At 40.3% G+C, this 18,685-nt stretch overlaps 2 protein-coding genes across 4 annotated transcripts in view; one reads left to right on the forward strand and one right to left on the reverse strand.

Annotated features, from left to right (window-relative positions):
• ZNF292 (zinc finger protein 292) overlaps window positions 1-7,842 on the forward strand; it is a 50,648-nt gene extending 42,806 nt beyond the window's left edge. For all 3 annotated transcript variants that reach the window (XM_084827058.1, XM_084827057.1, XM_084827059.1), the window contains one exon: window positions 168-7,842. In XM_084827058.1, coding sequence (XP_084683184.1) covers window positions 168-7,316 — 7,149 coding nt within the window. In that variant the 3' untranslated portion in view covers window positions 7,317-7,842. The remainder of the gene's footprint in view (window positions 1-167) is intronic.
• A 9,864-nt stretch (window positions 7,843-17,706) lies between these two features.
• GJB7 (gap junction protein beta 7) lies at window positions 17,707-18,685 on the reverse strand. The gene has a single exon (XM_084827060.1). The coding sequence runs from the start codon at window positions 18,683-18,685 to the stop codon at window positions 17,897-17,899; it is 789 nt and encodes a 262-aa protein (XP_084683186.1). The 3' UTR covers window positions 17,707-17,896.

Genomic DNA, 18,685 nt, shown 5'->3' on the forward strand with positions numbered 1-18,685 from the left:
CGATTAATGTTCAGCTGTAAGGAAAGGATTCTGATATTTGCATTTTAAAATACATCAAATATAATTATTGTAGAATTTACTGAAATCCACATTAAGGATTACATAATATTTATAAATGCTGAAATCTCATAATGAAATTACTGTTGAATCTATTCCTTGCTTTACAGATTGATGCTGCTGGACTCGCAACCTGCATTGAACTTTGTGTGAAAGCGTTGCGTTTGGAAGCTAGTGAGAATACAGATGTCAAGATTTCCATTTGCAAGACTATATCTTGCTTATTGCCTGATGATTTGGAGGTTAAACGTGCTTGTCAACTGAGTGAATTTCTTCTTGAACCTACTGTGGATGCATACTATGCTGTAGAAATGCTGTATAATCAGCCTGACCAGAAATATGATGAAGAAAATCTTCCAATACCAAATTCATTACGTTGTGAGCTCTTACTTGTTTTAAAAACCCATTGGCCTTTTGATCCAGAATTTTGGGACTGGAAAATGCTAAAACGTCAGTGTCTTGCGTTGATGGGAGAGGAGGCATCAATCGTGTCTTCAATAGATGAGCTAAATGACACTGAAATGCATGAAAAAGTAGAGGATTGCCAAGATGAGAGCAAAGAAACGTCAATGAATGGACTTTCTGGATGTTTTGATGAAGCTACAAACTTGCTTAGAGGAATTAGAGATAAAAAACAGAAAAACAGAGAAATAAAGAAGTTGAGAGAGCGGGGATTCATCTCTGCTAGGTTCAGGAACTGGCAAGCATATATGCAATATTGTGTACTCTGTGACAAGGAATTCCTTGGACATAGAATAGTCAGGCATGCGCAGAAACACTACAAGGATGGAATTTATAGTTGCCCAATATGTGCACAAAATTTTAATTCTAAAGAAACTTTTGTTCCTCATGTAACACTACATGTTAAGAAGTCCAGTAAAGAGAGATTAGCTGCAATGAAACCACTGAGAAAATTAGGACGACCACCCAAATCAGCAACCACTGGTATGAACAAGAAGAATAATACTGTAGTAAAGCAGGAGCAACGACACATAAAAAAGAACAGTCTTTATGCAGCAGATTTCATTGTTTTTAATGATAATGATGGTTCTGATGATGAAAATTATGAAAAAGACAAACCTTACATTCCAGCGATAATGCCGGTCCAAAAGCCATTGCCTGTCAATGAGTTTACCTGCCCTGTAACCTTGTGTAAAAAAGGCTTTAAATACTTTAAAAATTTGATTGCGCATGCAAAAGGTCATAAAGACAATGAAGAAGCTAAACGTTTTCTTGAAATGCAAAGCAAAAAAGTGATTTGCCAGTACTGTAGGCGACATTTTGTAAGTGTTACCCACCTCAATGATCATTTACAAATGCACTGTGGCAGCAAACCCTATATCTGTATACAGATGAAATGTAAGGCCAGCTTTAACAGTTATGCTGAACTTCTGAGTCACAGAAAAGAGCACACCGTCTTCAAGGCAAAGTGCATGTTTCCTAAATGTGGAAGAGTGTTTTCAGAAGCATATTTGCTTTATGATCATGAAGCTCAGCATTATAATACCTTCACCTGCAAATTTGCAGGTTGTGGAAAAGTTTACCGTTCTCAGAATGAATTAGAAAAGCATATTGAAGATCACACTAAATCTGAAAAGGTACTACACTCCAGTGGTGATAATATTTTTTCTCAATCTTTAGAAGATAATGAGAATGCTGAAGAAATCCATCCAAAAGATGCATTGGCACTGCCACCTGACAATAGCATTAATAATTGTGCCAAAACAGAAAATTATATTACAGATCAGGTTAAACATGAATCACTTGAGACTGAGAGAACAAAAATACCAGCTAGTCTACTGGAACAGACTAATTCAGTCTCTATTGAAAGTGTGGTGCAACCTACACCTGCCCCAGCAAAAGCAGAATCGCTAGTTCTAGCCAGCAATGTTTTGATGCCTCTCCTGGGCCAAAAAATTCGAGAGAACATGGCAAGAAAGGGTAAACTACCTACGATGACTACTAAAATAGATATTGGTGCACCTGTAATCCAGCAGTTATGCTCAACAGTTGAAGATACTTGCAGTGACCTTGCGGTTTTCCAGCAAGGGAAGGAGGATGACTATGTCAGCCAGTCCCGGGCCCTTTCCATGAATTCAGTTAAATTTGAACCTGAAGTCTTTGCATCAAAAAGTCCAGAAAAAAGGAGAAGCCACATGCCTTTTAGCATGCAGAATCAAATAGGTTTTCAAAACTTAATCTCTCCAAAACCTCAGCTTGAAGAGAGCATTAAGACTGCTACTGATCTCCATAATCTGCCTCTGAAGACTTTGGAAGGGTTTACACTTGCTCCAGCCCAGAACAGCATAGACACTCCTTTTGTTCCAATCATACCATTGGCAGCTCCAGTTCAGAAGTTCACTTGCCAAGTTGAGGGATGTACTCGAATCTACAATTCTTCTCAGAGCATTGGCAAACATATGAAAACGGCACATCCTGATCAATATGCCGCATTTAAGATGCAACGTAAAAGTAAGAAAAGTCGGAAAACAAGTAGTTCGCAACATTTGCCAAATGATAGCAAAATAGTGTATTTTTTACCATCACAAGGTACTCCCACTGCTGATGTTTTTCCACAAGCCCAAACCAGCTTAAATCCCACTTGTACAAGCCAGCTGCAGCAACTATCTAATGCTCTTTTTCCAACACGTCTGGAAAGTATGACTAATTCATTATTACCTAATGTGGAAAATGTTATAAATACAGGTCTCTCTTCCCATATTAAAAGTGAACCAGAAAATACATTAAGCTCCCAAATGGGAGGTCTGTCTAATGCAACTTTACCTTCACAATTGGATGATTTAGAAAAACCAGTTACGCCTCTGAACATTGACAGTGGTTCAGATCCTTTTCTTCCTTTACCTGCAGAAAATGGTCCAATTTCTCTCTTTCCTTCCCCAGCAGACAATGGTCCAAGTTCTGTTTTCTCACAAATGGAGAATACCACCAATCACTTTTCCTCCCAACTGGAAGGAAATACTAATTCATCTTTTCCAAAAGACGAAAGTGTTGATGTGCTGTTTTCTTCACAAGTGAATAATGGGAATAACTTCAGTGAAACCACTCCACAGCCTCTGGTATTAGAAAAAGCAAAAAAGGATCGTAGGCGAGGTCCAGATGGAAAAGACAAAAAGCCAAAGCATAATAAGCGGGCAAAATGGCCAGCAATTATCAGGGATGGCAAATTTATTTGTAGTAGATGTTACAGAGTTTTTTCCAATCCCAGATCACTTGGGGGTCATCTGTCTAAACGGTCCTACTGTAAACCCCTGGATGAATCCGAAATTTCTCCTGAAGCTCTACAGCTTAATGGACAATCCTCTCTACTTGCCAGTATGATTCTTTCTTCAAGTGCTTTAACCTTGCAGCAGCAGCAGGAGTCAACTTTTAATCCTGAAGCATGTTTTAAAGAGCCATCATTCTTGCAACTGCTTGCTACTGAAAATCGGTCGGCAGCTTTTTTGCAAAATTTGTTTCCACGGACCAATATGACTAGCTTCAATTCAAGTGAGAATGAGGAAGGAAATGAAATTATCAAACAGGCCTTGGAAACTGCCGGCATTCCAAGCACCTTTGACTCTACAGAAATATTACCGCATATAATTACAACTAGTTGTATCACTGGTACTACTCAAATAAATGCAACAGTTTTGCCAAATCCAGGCATGTCACCCTTGCTACCAACAGTCTGCAACCCAACTACCTTGCTAACAGACCAAAATAGAACACTTAACACCAAAATTTCCTCAGTAGAGGAATGCAGCAATTTACCAGTATTTCCAGATGATTTAATACTTAAGACTATTGAAAATGGCTTCAGTTCCAATGTGGTTTCTAATTCTGCTGTAAATGCACATAATTTCGGAAATAACGCTTCACGTGTTTCAGTCATAAGTAGCATCAAAAGTTCAGAATTGTGTGGCTTGAATAAAAAAGGGACCAGTGGTACAAAGAAAAAGAAGAAGACAGCTGCTCCTTTAGCTGCATCTAATGTTTCACAGAAATTAGTAGTTAATGATTTAACTGCATTAGGGCTTCTAGCCAGAAACATTGAAGGAAGTGTGCAAATATCCACAGAGAACTTTCAGTCGGATGTATTGGCAAACTGTGAGGCACAAGTGTTAATGGAAAACCTTACACAGAAGCTGAGTAGTGTGGACAATGAATTGACAGCCAGTGTCAAAGAGAACTTCAAAACGAGTCATGAAACACATACAGAAATAGTCCCTTTATCAGTGAAAACTGAAAATAGTGACTCTCGGGTCACTCTAAGTTCCTGCATTCAAGAAAATTCCAGTTTGGAGATTTCAGAGGATAATGTTATTCAGAATTTTGAAAAAACTCTTGAAATCATTAAAACAGCTATGAATTCCCAGATGGTTGAAGTTAAAACTGAAATCCAGGAGGTGTCAATTGAATCATTACAGAGTCCACAAATCAGTTCTGTTCGGCGTGCTTCTGAAAACCCTTCTCAAAATGTTAAAACATGTGACCCTCCTCAACGCATAGCACAGATACAGAATATCTCCCTTGCCAAAACTAGCCCTTCTCAGTCTGAAACCTCTCACAAAGATGACGTTCAGATCATGGAAATTTTAGAAGGTTTGAAAAAGCTGAAGTTAGAAAGTGAAACATCGAGTCAAGAATTAGACAGTATAATTCATTGTCTTCCAGCAGATGCACTATTGCCACAGATTCTTGTTCCAGTTGTAACAACTGAGAGCACATCTCTTGTCCAGCCATCTTCAGAAACACATCCTCCATTTGAAAAAGTCCATAAGCCTTTTATGTGTCAGGCCCCAGGCTGTAATTACAGTGCTATGACAAAGGATGCATTATTTAAACACTACAGCAAAATACATCAGTACACTGCAGAAATGATATTAGAAATCAAGAAACACCAGTTGAAATATGCTCCATTCAAATGCGTTGTAGCTACCTGTCCAAAGACATTTACAAGAAATTCTAACCTCAGGGCCCACTGTCAGCTGGTACATCATTTTACAACAGAGGAAATGGTAAAGTTAAAACTAAAAAGGCCATATGGAAGAAGATCCCAAAACAAAACTGCAGGCTTAACACCAAGGCTTGTTGAATTAAAAAACATACCATATGTGTTAACGGAAAATAGAAATGAACCACAGTTGACTAAAGAACCCGAAATAAAGGAAGAAATGTGCATACAATCTGTGAAAGTTCCAGAAGCAGAGATGCCAGTAAGGGTGATGCCAGAAAGTACTCCCAGTGCTCCTGAAAAATTAGAAAAGCCTCCTGAAGTAGTTCCAGTTCCTCTAGAAATTCATAGTATAGCCATGCTTAGTAATACTCAAGTACAACCAAAAGTACGTAAGATTAGAAGACATAGGAAAGAAAAAGAAGAAAGGAAACACAAAAAACCAGTACACAAATCTTTGGAATTCCCTACTAGTTATAGTCCCTATAGACCATACAGATGTGTGCACCAAGGTTGTTTTGCAGCTTTTACGATACAGCAGAATTTGATTCTTCATTATCAAGCTGTGCATAAATCTGATCTGCCATCATTTTCTCTGGAGGCAGAAGAAGAAAGTGAGCCAGGTAGAGAAGATGATATTGCTAAAGAAGAAGATTGTGATGAAACTGAAACAACGATAAAAGAATTCAGATGTGAGGTGAGAAATTGCTCTAGAATATTTCAAGAAGTCACTAGTCTTATTCAGCACTACATGAAGCTTCATGAGATGACTCCTGAGGAAATTGGGAGCATGAAGTCATGCCCGGATATTGGAAGATTCCCCTGTGATCAGTCTGAATGTAAATCATCCTTTACAGCATATGTTAATTATATTATTCATCTTGAAACAGATCATGGAATAAAGGTAAAGCAAACCAAAACAGAAGATGGCATGTACAAGTGTGATTGTGAAGGCTGTGATCGAATTTATGCAACAAGGTCTAATCTTTTACGGCACATTTTTAATAAGCATAATGACAGGCATAAAGATCATCTAATAAGACCTAGACGGTTTCTGACACCAGGCCAGGAAAATATTTCAAGCAAGGCTAATCAAGAAAAAAACATGAAAATTAAACATAAAGGTTTAAAATATAGGACAGGAAAGAATGGAAACAAAATACCAATTAGGACCAAGCGGAAGAGAGGTATTACTGTAGAAAAGAACTCAAAAATGGGGCAGATTCATGAAAACAAAGCATATTCTTTGAAATGTGGAAAGTATGTGTATTCAATAAAAGCTATAGATGATGCCTTATCTGAATGCACAAGCAGATTTGTTATACAGTATCCATGTATGATAAAAGGCTGTTCATCAGTTGTCACAAGTGAGAATAATATAATTAGGCATTATAAATGTCACAAGTTGTCTAAAGCATTTACTTCACAACACAGGAATCTCCTAATTGTTTCAAACAAGCATTCAGATCCATCAGAGAAAGAAGCATCTTCACAAAATGAGGCAACTGAAGATAAAACATGTGACGTAAAAGAATTGCAACCCCATTTGTCAGAGACCTGTGAGGACTTAAGACCCTCTCCACCAGTGGCTCAGAAAGAACCTGAAAAGGATGAGAAGGATGAAGTGGATGAGCTTGCAGAACTTTTCATTACCAAACTTATTAATGAGGACCTCACAAGTTCAGAGAACCATGCAAAGACCTCTTCTGATGTAAATAGTGACTGTCAAGAAGCTAGTTCTTGTCTTTCAGAAAAGCAAAGCATAAATGGTAATTTAAAAAGAGCAAGCAAAGAAAAAAATCCTTCTCAAAGTAAAAAGAGAAAAGTTGAGAAGCAGGAAGAAATCTTGGCTGTTGAATTAAGTAGTGTGCGCAGAGAGGAGGAAACTGCTGTTGCTATTCAAACTGCTGAAGAACAGTCTTCAGGTTTTGACTGGAGTTCATTTAAGCCTATGGGGTTTGAAGTATCTTTTCTCAAGTTCCTTGAAGAATCTGCGGTGAAGCAAAAGAAAAATTCAGAGAGGGGCTATAACTGTGGAAACAGAAAAGGTTCTCATTCAAACTCTAGAAAATCTAATGACAAAAACTCTTTTGCAAGAACACGGTCATGTTCTGAAAGTGAAACATATGTACAGTTTGCGAATCCTTCACAGTTTCAGTGTGGTGGTACTGTAAAAATAGTTTTAGATAAGACTTTTAAAGATTGCACTGAGCATGTGTTGAAGCAGCTTCAGGAAATGAAACCTATCGTCAGTCTGATAAGACTTGATGGACATTGGGAGGCAAATCCAGAGGTTACAAAATAATCAGGTAATATGAGTGGACTCCTTGTTATGATGATTAATGTTTAAACATGACCTGTACTGCATTTTTTAATTTTGAGTAGGAAGCCATTGAGCATGATACTATTTCTTAAGGTTTTCTTTTGAAGTGATTTAACCTAGCAAAATCATGACAGTTGTCATGTAAATTTCTTTGTTTTTATCCCTATGGGACTTGGAACAGAATCATTGTTTCAGTTTTGTAAATAATTGATCAAACCTCAATTTTTTTATCAAATGTCCTTTTCCATGACTGAAATCTTTGTGAATTGTCTGTGGTATCTTTCACTGGGTCACTGCTCATATATAACAGTACTTTTTATTTGTAGATACGTTTTTGTATATATTTATTATTGTAAATCATTTGCTGCAACGAGCAGTCTGTAAGTCTGAAATATTAAATGACACATTTATATTCAGAATTTTAATTTGTAACTAAGTGATCCAGTTTTTAAAAATGTTCTTTTAAACTTAAAACTTTTTGAAGTAAAAGCTAGGTAAGTCTACCAGATCCTGTTTGTTTTGCATAAACTTATGTGTCCAGGAGAGGAGCTTGATCAGATCACACTTAACTGGTGGTTAAAATACATACTGACACAGTTGTATTTGTAATCTGAAACATCCAATGTCTTTGGATGGTATCCATATGTAGTTTTCAAAACGTTTTCCTACAATTGCATTTACATTGCTTTTAATTGGATTGAAAACTCTTCCACTTCCATAATATAATGGAAATGTAAATTTTAAATAGTTTGCTGACATTGAAGATTTTAAAACCATTTTGGTATTGAATAACCCATCGTGAATGTGATAGATAATTAGTAGTGTGGAGCAGTGTATATATTTGAGGTGGTGATTTGTGAAGTAGCCCAGTATTGCCTTAAATAAAATCACATTTCATTTCTTGTTTTATACATGTTATCTTATAAAGGTCCTTTTTGTTTTTGAAATTTTAGATTGGTGTATAGGATAATTTCTACAACATTGCTTTAGCAGCAACCTTTTGTAATGAATGTATTTTTAAACTACTTATTTTGATTATACCATCTTGGTATCCATTTGTAAAATATATAACGTTCGCAATAGCATTAGGAACACAATAGAGTGGTTTTTGAATAGAAAGTGAGAGTGTGTACATGGCTCTCATAACAGATGAGTCACCTCATTCCCAGTTTCAGTGGGAGACTAGGTTTCCTCTTGCCTTAGAAGTAGATTTCACTTAAAGTTAACACACTGCAATATATTTAATTTACATGTTTCTCTCCCTGGGTCCCCTCTACATGTGGGGTGGGGGGCAATGGCTGGACTTGCTTACAGACCACTTGTCAATGGAAATTTGGGCTTTCCTCCATTTCACAGTGGTACAGCTATAGACCCCAAACATATGTCACTTTGGAAGTAAAAAATAGGGCATGGCTCCCTGTGCTTCATCTGCAGCTTGGAATTTAAGTGAGTGGTCTTCTGAACACTGCTCTCCCTACAATGCCCTAGCATCTGTCCCTACTCAACCCGAAGTTCATCTCCAGGTCATGTATGTTTATTCAGCAGCCCTCTCCTCTCCCAGTTCCTTTCATACAGGCTCTTCTAGAAAAGAACAAGATACATGTGTACCAGGGACTTAGAAAGAAGTGAGTCCCTGGAGGAGTGGGCATTTGAGATCTGGGGATGATATTGTTGCGAAATGGCTAGATATGCTGTAGCAGACCAGCCCAGTTGAGAATGGGCAAGGGGAGTAGAACTGGTTTAGTAGAATGCTGATGGGGATCCCCTCAGAATTGTGCCTACAATGTGGATTGATCAACCAACCAACCATTGTGAAGAAAAGAAAATGTATTTTCAGTCTTCTGATTCATCATCTTTGTACCACTACTGTTTTACAGCATCTCAATTAGTACAGAAGACATGCATACATGAAAGGTATCAAAACAAAGTGCGGGGAAGAGCGGATTCTGTAGGGGGACGGTCTGCTCCTTTGAAAGCGTTGTTGAAACTGTTTCAGTGGTCATTTAGCAGTCAGAAACCAAATGAACACCTCATTTAAATCTTCACGGCTACCATGAAGGCTGTCTGAAAAAGAGAAAGGATGATGTGAAATTTAGCTGCTGCTTGCATAAGATTCATCTGCCTGTCTGCTATATCTAGTGTGGCCATGATTCCAGAATGAATGGGATGCAACCCAGGGGGATGTACATGCAGTGATACAAATTGTTAGGTAACAATTCTATTTTCCTGTAGCAGCAGCCACAGCTCCTAGACTTTTAGTTTTCCCTAGGTTTTGCAATGAAGCTGGGGAAATTCAGTACGAAAGCCACAGGCTGGGAAGTGAGGGGGGGAACATGCCCCCCAAAACATATGACCCCTTATGGACAGTTTCATAAGGGGTGAGGGAGTGATTGAGAAATGTTTTCAGTATTCTGTATGTGCCTCTGGACTATGCAGTATTGGAGAAGCGCTGGATTTGGGGACAATTACAAATGTTTGAATGCTGAGAATCATGCATTCCTTCCACAAAGAATGGAGCTCAGGCCACCCCAGTGGAATAGAACTAGCCCAGATATAGTCCAGCCTCAGCTCAGATTCCTGGAGTACAGCCACTAACAGCAGCTTCCAGCATCGGAAAGAGTTGACTGTTCAGGGATTGAGGGGGTCTCATACTTTAACTATTGGAGGAGATTGGAATGTTTTCATGCAGAGGCACTTTTTTATATATTTATAGAAGTGAGGGGTGTTGGAGTGGATGGTGGAGTTGAATCCTGCTTTTCCATGGATTATTTACAACCTCTATTGAGAGCTCCTTTGGTGCCAAAAGGGATTTTTTAAAAACCAAACCATGAAAATATAGAGTGGCAGCTAGAGGCCGCAGGGCCAAATCTGGCATTTGACGGAATACCAGTTCTCCTTACTCCTCAAGTTGTTCAAGGAGACTTGCTGGCAGTCCACTTTCAGGTGAGGGGAAGAGGCCTGGGCAACTACTTTTCATCTCATCCTGCTAGAAGATGACTTGCTGGCTAGGGTTAATAGGCATATGGGGAGTGGAATGTGCTCATAATTGAAAATATACATGTCTTAAATGTTTATGCAGGTTTTTAAAAAAAGATATAATTTCATATAACTTCAGTTTTAGCTTAATGAGTAGCAGCCAGCAGCTTAAAAAGAATGCTGACGGCTGCTTCTCTGCAAAGGAGATCGTCTGGTGGAGGAAGGGTAGTTAGTCCTTCCTCTGCCCATTAACTTTCTCTTTCAGTTCTTCCTCTCCCTGCCTCTTCCTCCCCAACTACAGTTTGTAGCAGTGCTATTGTTGAGGATAACCCCATCATGAATTAAAAGCATACAGAACTGTAAAGTAAAAGAATAGTTCTTACTGAATAAGAAAAAAGCTTAACTACAGAAAGGCAGTCGTGTTGGCCTATTAGTGAAATCCAATCAGTCAATGCCTTTATTAGGACCAACCAGGCTGGTTAAGCTAAAGGAAGCTGGAGGCGGGCAGGGGGTGAGGGAAATCTGGCTTGATGTTGAAGCCACAAAGTCTGCATTTAGTCACAGTTAAGATGGAATGTAGGAGGAGATTGTAAACTGATAGCACAGTAATCTACACAGGTTTACTTAGATGTCCTGTCAAGCTCAGTGACACATCTTCCCAAGTAAGTGGGTATAGGATTGTAGCCTTAATTGGATTAGGCTCAACTAGAGATCTCCAGTTGCGCCCAGAGTTACTGTGACTGAAAAAGCAAATAGCTAAAAAAATTGAAATCCAGTCCCTTGGCTCTGGCCCCAGCATTAAGCAAACACACATGTTCCTTGTGAGGCAGAGAAAAGTAAAGAGAAACATGACAGTCTTTATATTAGCAACTGATGTTTTAGGTGGTATACTCAGTATAAAAAAAAGATCGGATAGCGTTACTTAGTGCAGGGATGGGAAATGTGTGACTCTCCAGAAGATATTTGTTTGCAACTCCTGTCATCCCTCACCATTTGGCTATACTGGCTAGGGCTGCTGGAAGTTGCAGTCCAGCAACATCTGGAGGGCCACATGTTCCCCACCTCTGACTCAGTGGTTGATCAATTAATTATCACAGTCTGTTGCAAAAGTAAGCATTTAGGCACTGGAAGTATTTGGCCACTGCTGAAGTTTTAAGGTGGTGAATAAAAACAAAATTCAAGGGCAGATAAGTACTAGTTAATAAAGCCTAGAGCAGGAATGGGCAACTTATGTCCCCCCTTCAGACAACAACTCCCATTATCCTCCATCATTGGCTATGCTGGCTAGGGCTGATGAAAGTTGTAGGCCAAAATATCTGGAGGGCCACAAGTTGCACACTCCTAGCCGAGAGAGCCCTTAGCCTTCGCAATAATCTGTCCCAGGCAGGAACTTAGGGTGATGGAAAACCTGACTTGTTGGGAAACTAGGTGGATGTGACCTCTAAACCCACTCGGGCACTCAACTACCTGAAACATTTAAATATATTTAAATACAGTTGGAGTAGAGTTGTAAATATAGCTGCAACAACACTTATTCTAGTTCAGGAAATAGCTCTCTTTTAGTACACAAAGTCTATGGTTTGTATCCAACAGCTGTGATGATATTTCAGATCTTCCTCTCCTGTAGCCCTCACAAACCCTCTCCAGAGGATCCTGGGGCTCTCCTGAACTGTGGGAACTATGCTGTACAGGGCTGCAATGGCAGTGTGGAATCAATAGGCTGTGTAAGCTGTCTTCTGCTTTCACAAGCATTTGGATACAACAGTATTTTAGCATGGAAACATAAATGTGGCTACTTAATTTGTATTATTTTTATTGCAACCAAAAGTACATTGATGCAAACTTCCTGAAATCACACTGTTACTCAAAGTGTAGACAACTTACAACTTAACAGCTAGCTTTTAGCTTCTCTTTTTTTTGGTGTAAAGCTTGTTTCTGTAAAAGACATGTTATGATAATTTAATTTATAATTTATGCCTTGTAACAAAAAGGTAATCTGACTTGATTTTGCCTAGAACAGCCTTCAACTGGGACCTTTGCATTTGTTATGTGTCTTTTTTCCCATGTCAAATCCTCGTAAAGTGCTTTCAGAGTAGTTTAAGGAGAGCCCTGCTCTTGCCCTTGGATAAGCCACTTGTAGGTCAGCTTTACAATAAGTAGTGGTATGAGTTCGAAGCCAACATGGATTTGTCAAAAACAAGTCCTGCCAGACAAATCTGATCTCATTTTTTGATCAAGTCACCTCCCTTGTAGACCGTGGGAATGCTGTAGACATCATATACCTCGACTTCAGCAAAGCTTTCGACAAAGTGCCCCATGATATCCTGATGAGCAAACTAGCTCAAACTGGGCTAGATGAAACAACGATCATGTGGATCCACAGTTGGCTACAGAATCGGACTCAAAGAGTGCTTATCAATGGGACCTTCTCAAGCTGGGGAGAGGTAACGAGTGGGGTACCGCAGGGCTCAGTCCTGGGCCCAGTGCTCTTCAATATTTTTATTAATGACTTGGAGGAGGAGGTGCAGGGAATGCTGATCAAATTTGCAGATGACACAAAATTGGGAGGGATAGCTAATACTTTGGAAGACAGAAACAAAATTCAAAGTGATCTGGATAGACTGGAGTGCTGGGCAGAAAACAACAGAATGGCATTTAATAGGGACAAATGCCAAGTTCTGCACCTAGGAAAAAGAAACCAAATGCACAGTTACAAGATGGGGGATACGTGGCTCAACCACACTACGAGCGAGAAGGATCTTGGAATTGTCGTCGATCACAAGCTGAATATGAGCCAACAATGTGATGTGGCTGCAAAAAAGGCAAATGCTATTTTGGGCTGCATTCATAGAAGCATCGCTTCCAAATCCCGGGAAGTACTAGTTCCCCTCTACTCAGCACTGGTTAGGCCTCATCTGGAGTACTGTGTCCAGTTCTGGGCACCACACTTTAAGAAGGATGCAGACAAGCTGGAGAGGGTTCAAAGGAGGGCAACAAAGATGATCAGGGGACTGGAAACAAAGCCCTATGAAGAGAGACTGAAAGAACTGGGCATGTTTAGCCTTGAGAAGAGAAGACTGAGGGGAGATATGATAGCACTCTTCAAGTACTTGAAAGGTTGTCACAGAGAAGAAGGCCAGGATCTCTTCTTGATCATCCCAGAGTGCAGGACACGGAATAATGGGCTCAAGTTACAGGAAGCCAGATTCCGACTGAACATCAGGAAAAACTTCCTGAGTGTCAGAGCAATACGGCAATGGAACCAATTACCTGGGGAGGTGGTGGGCTCTCCCACACTGGAGGCCTTCAAGACGAGGCTGGACAGCCATTTGTCAGGGATGCTCTGACTTGGATTCCTGCATTGAGCAGGGGGTTGGACTCGATGGCCTTGTAGGCCCCTTCCAACCCTACTATTCTATGATTCTATGATTCTATGAGTTCTAGCTCTTGCTGGACTGAATAACCTCATGGTAGTTGCATATTTGAATGCTCCATATTTCTTGCTGGCATGATAGAATTCTATGAGCTGGGAGTGTTTGTTTTATATAGGGTGACATTCAAATATGATTTCTTCATGTCTGAAGTAGTACAGCCTAGCAAGTGCTGCATCCTGTGATTATGTAGTTGGAAACCTTGTCTTTTCATACTGAACATTTAAATAAATCAAATGTATAAATCTATGTATTTAGGATTGTGAGCATACGGCACTTAAATATCTCTGTGCTCTCCCAGTACATTCTGAGATATCTCTCTAAAATTCTGTTTGCACAAAGCTTTTCAAGTTTAAAGATTGTCAAGCTCTACTGAAGTCAGGTGTTTTGCTGTAGAAATCTGGGATGGTTTTATCATATATAATTACCACCATCAGTACACATAGCTCTTTATCAAATAACATAAGCAAAAGAGAGTCCTGCCCTGAGAAACAATGGCAGTATTTGCACATAGTACTAAACCACATAGTTTAGTGTTACATGTACAAACCTCAGGCTTGTGCATTCCCCCCTAGCACAGCTGCAATGAGATCAGAAGCTTTCATTTTCCACTAGCCGTAGTTACTTGTTCCATCTGGACCAAGAACTGTGGCTAGTGTTAACTATGGTTAGTGAATTGTTAACCACAGTGTGAAGTTGGCTTGTTTTACTAAGCCATAGTTAACACTAACCATAGTTTGTGTTGGTTTGGACACACTGACTAATTCTAGTTAATTGAAAATAGAAATGAAAGCTTCCAGCCTCCTCTACACAGATGCAAGAGGGCAAGAGAATGGGAGTACTTGTGTCTGAGGCTTCACCATGTAATGCTAAACTGTGGTTTAGTGTTAAGTGTGAACCAGCTCACAATCTAAATTTAGCCAGGCTAGGGATGGGAGGAACAGGCAAGTAAATCCAGTTAAATTTACTTCAGTTTCATTTCAATTTGGGATAAGGAGCAATGGGTTAAGCTAAAGCTGGGATGGGAAACCTATGGTCCCCTAGATATTGTTAGATATCCATCATCCCTGACAATTGGCCATGCTGGCTGGGCCTGATGGGAGTCCAACAACATACAGAGCGCCGTGGATTCCCCAAATCAGAGGTAAACGCTTTGTAGATCTTGAGCTAAGAAGAGAGAGGCCTATGAATGTTCAACTACATAAGTTCTACATACAGCAGGACACAAGGCTAAGCCACCTTGTTTGATTCCAACCGCTTCATTTTGGATTTTGAAGCCAAACGTATCAGAAGACTTTAGCAAATTATCTCTCTTAGCATATGTATGCTACTTTTCTGTCCGAAGCAGCTCACAAAACAATTTAAAAACAAAATACAATTCAAATGCAACAAAATAAAAATGAATGACAAGAAGCAATAACCATTTACAAAATTGTAACAGGAACCAGCTTTCACAATCCAGTAACAGGATGGGGCCATGTCAGTCATAAATGTGTTGAAATCAGATGGTCAAGAAACAGGCAAGAGACCATGTAGGTTTCCTGAGGTGTTCCAGAGCCTCCACATGGTAAAGGCATTGCAGACAGTGGTTAGGATCTAATGTTAGTCCAATGAATGAGACTTGAGTTAGTTGTGCCTAAAGTCCCATTCATTTCAATAGCTCTTCTCTGTGTTGGACTAACATTAGATATACCGCTACCACCCAGACCTCAGCAGTGGGATGTAAAAGCCAGTGAAAGTGACCTAAAATGTAAATATGCTCTCTATAGCGAGCCCTAGCAGCATTCTGCACCAATTACATGTTTCTGAAAACTTCAAAGGCAGCCCCCACTGAGTGCGGTAGTCTAAACTGGATGTGACCAAAGGATGCATGGCACTGCTGATTGAGCAAAGCTGGATGGAGGAGCGCTCCCAGCCTGCACACCTCATTTCTATCCAGAACAGGCTGAACAGCCATTCTCAAGACTGGTGTTCCTGCTGACTAAAAACAAATCTGTCTTGTCTGGATTAAGTCTCAGCTTCTTGGGCCACATTCAGCAATCATAGCCTCCAAAACCTGGATAAGGATTTCTACTACTATTTCTTCTGTACCCAGATGTACTGTAAATAATAATTACTAATAATAGCTAATATAAAAAGGTAAAGGTGTCCCCAACCAGTCGTGTCCGACTCTAGGGTGCGGTGCTCATCCCCATTTCTAAGCCGAAGAGCCAGCGCTGTCCGAAGACCCTTCCGTGGTCATGTGGCCGGCATGACTGAACACCGAGGTGCATGGAACGCTGTTACCTTTCCCGCCGAGGCGGTACCTATTTATCTACTTGCAATTTCTTGCTTTCGAACTGCTAGGTTGGCAGAAGCTGGGACTGAAGACGGGAGCTCACTCCGTCACGCAGCACTCTAGTCTCGAACTGCTGACCTGCCGACCTTCCAGTCTGCAGTTCAGCGTCTTAACCACTAAGCCACCGCGGCCCCTATAATAGCTAATATAGTGCCTGTCAAAATGATGGATTATAGCTACTCTTGTCTAAAAGAGCAAGTGATTCCCTGTGATTTCTGCTGGAGAATGCAAAGGATCTGTAACTACAAACACAGTGGTGGAGGTGGAGGTGGAGGAAGTGGCAAAGCTGACCACCGTGAGTCTGCCCATTCACTGATGCTCCTAGAAGAGGGGGACATCTTTTGATCCTGTCAATAAAACTAGCCACATCTCTTACAGAAGTCAACAGGAGCCACTGTCACTTTTGTGGGAAGTGGAGAGTGCAGTACCCAATTTACACGGGATTTATTGCAGTGCAACTGCTCCTCACACATTGGCCCTACACATGACATTTACCCCTCTCTGCAGCAACTGTGGGTTTTCCTGCGATAAAAGCCACATTTTCAGAAAGATGGTTTATGACGGATTTTCCCTTTAACATTGCTTCCATACAGTTCTGTTTCAGTGTGCCCTATATCCCCGAAGAAAACGCATGTTCGTGGACATGGGGTATGTCTGTGCCCCAACACAAACACTGCAGCCCTTGCTAACTGAATCTGCAGCCACCATTATGCGAAGCTGCGAAGGGGTAGATATAGAACCTTTGTACAATGTTATCTTGGTCAGCAGAAGGTGAACTCTATGAGGAAGGGGTTAACCTCTCTGAAGGGTCCACCATTCGCTGGAGGCAACCCTTTTCTTTTTATTCACCTCACCCTTCCCAGCTGCAGAGGTGAGGTGGGGGAAAAATGTTTTAAAGGTTGCCTCTAGTGAAGGGTGGACCCTTCAGAGAAGAAGGGTGGATATTGAACCATCTCCCTTCTCACAGGAGAGCTCAGGGCTGCACTCCCTCAGACCACTTGCCTTAAGGCAGCATATTGCTTTGGGATGACTTCTGAAATCTCCACCTCTGCCCTGAAAACAGCCCACTAAACAGGTTTACTCAGAAGTAATTCCCATTGACTTCTGCTGCACTTTCTCAACACGGAGCAGAGGTTTTTTAAAAAGGAAACTTGATGCTGTGAAACTCCATCCACATATGCCTGAATTAATGTCATTTTTCATGCAGTCTGCCATGCAAAAGTGTTTCCTTCCTTTCTTTGTATACACTGCTTTAATTGGCTGTGTGTACCATGGGAGAGGCAAATCCAATTTTATGAAAACATGATTTTTAACTGAATCGCTTGGAAAGCATTTTTGTGTAGATGGGCCCCTACAGGAGTCAGTGTCACAAAAGTTAAATGTGGGCATCTGGATGGACCTGTGAATCATTACCACAGAATCACCCCTCTATAACACAAAAGCCAGTAAGCAGCCACTGGATGACTACAGCTTTTTGTTACTGTGACCAATCAGTGGCCGGGTCATTGTAATGGGGTCGTGACTTGGCTCTTCTGCTTTAAAAGTCTTCAAGACAGTAAAATTGTATTTGTAAAGTATGTCAGAACATTTGAAGTTGCTATTTAAGATACTGTTCAATATTCACCATCATAACTCTCAATGTTTATATATCAACTTAGGGGAAATGTCAGTTTTTACATCTTGGTGAACCTTAAATTTGACATGTGGAAAAATATAAATACACAGCCTGCTTGTTAAACTCAAGCTGCCTCCCGCTTATCTAAAGAAACATCTTTAAAGTCATTAAAATGCATTTTATTTAATAGTGTGTGCTTTTATCATTCATCTTGGCTGGTGGGCAGGTTTCTTTCATCTCCTTGGATAAAGACACTGGCTGAATCATTACCAAGTTCAAAGGCTGTTCTATTGTGATCCATAGAATTCAACTTTTTGTGTTCACGTTTGGAGTCTTGAACTTTCCTGATATAACTCCTGAAACAGCATTTGATGGAGTATTTGAAAATCAAATAGCTGAATTCAATGACATTTAAGACTATGCACAAGCAGGATGTCACCAACACAATATACAAGAAGACTTTCTTCTCAGTAGGCTTGGATATGTAGCAATCAACAGTGTTGGGGCATGGACTCATGTCACATTTCACAAGGCGAGGCACGTTGAATCCACCGTACAGCTTGTAAAACAAGAAGAGAAAACCAATTTCAAACCCTGTTTTGGAAAGGAGACTGATGAGATAGGTGCATAGCAATCCACCATCCATGCTTCCTGGGTCCTTATACAGCTTCGTTCTGTGTCTCTTTTCCCTGTTTTCTCGATAGGCGACATGGAGAACAACAAGAAGTGATGGGGTGGAGACCATAATCAGTTGCAAGGCCCAAAGCCTCACCTGGGAAACTGGGAAGAAGTGATCAAAGCAGACATTTTCACAGCCAGGTTGCTTAATATTACATTCAAACTCCTTCTGTTCATCTTTCCAGACATGTTCTGCAGCCACAACATACACAAGCAGGCGGAATATGAATACAATAGCCAGCCAGATTCTGCCAAGTCCAGTTGAATATTTATTCACTCCACTTAGGAGATCTCGGAGGAATCCCCAACTCAT

This window comes from Heloderma suspectum, chromosome 1 (assembly GCF_057233095.1).
Source record: "Heloderma suspectum isolate Gila_16-S chromosome 1, 16-S_ref, whole genome shotgun sequence".
NCBI lineage: Eukaryota > Metazoa > Chordata > Lepidosauria > Squamata > Helodermatidae > Heloderma > Heloderma suspectum.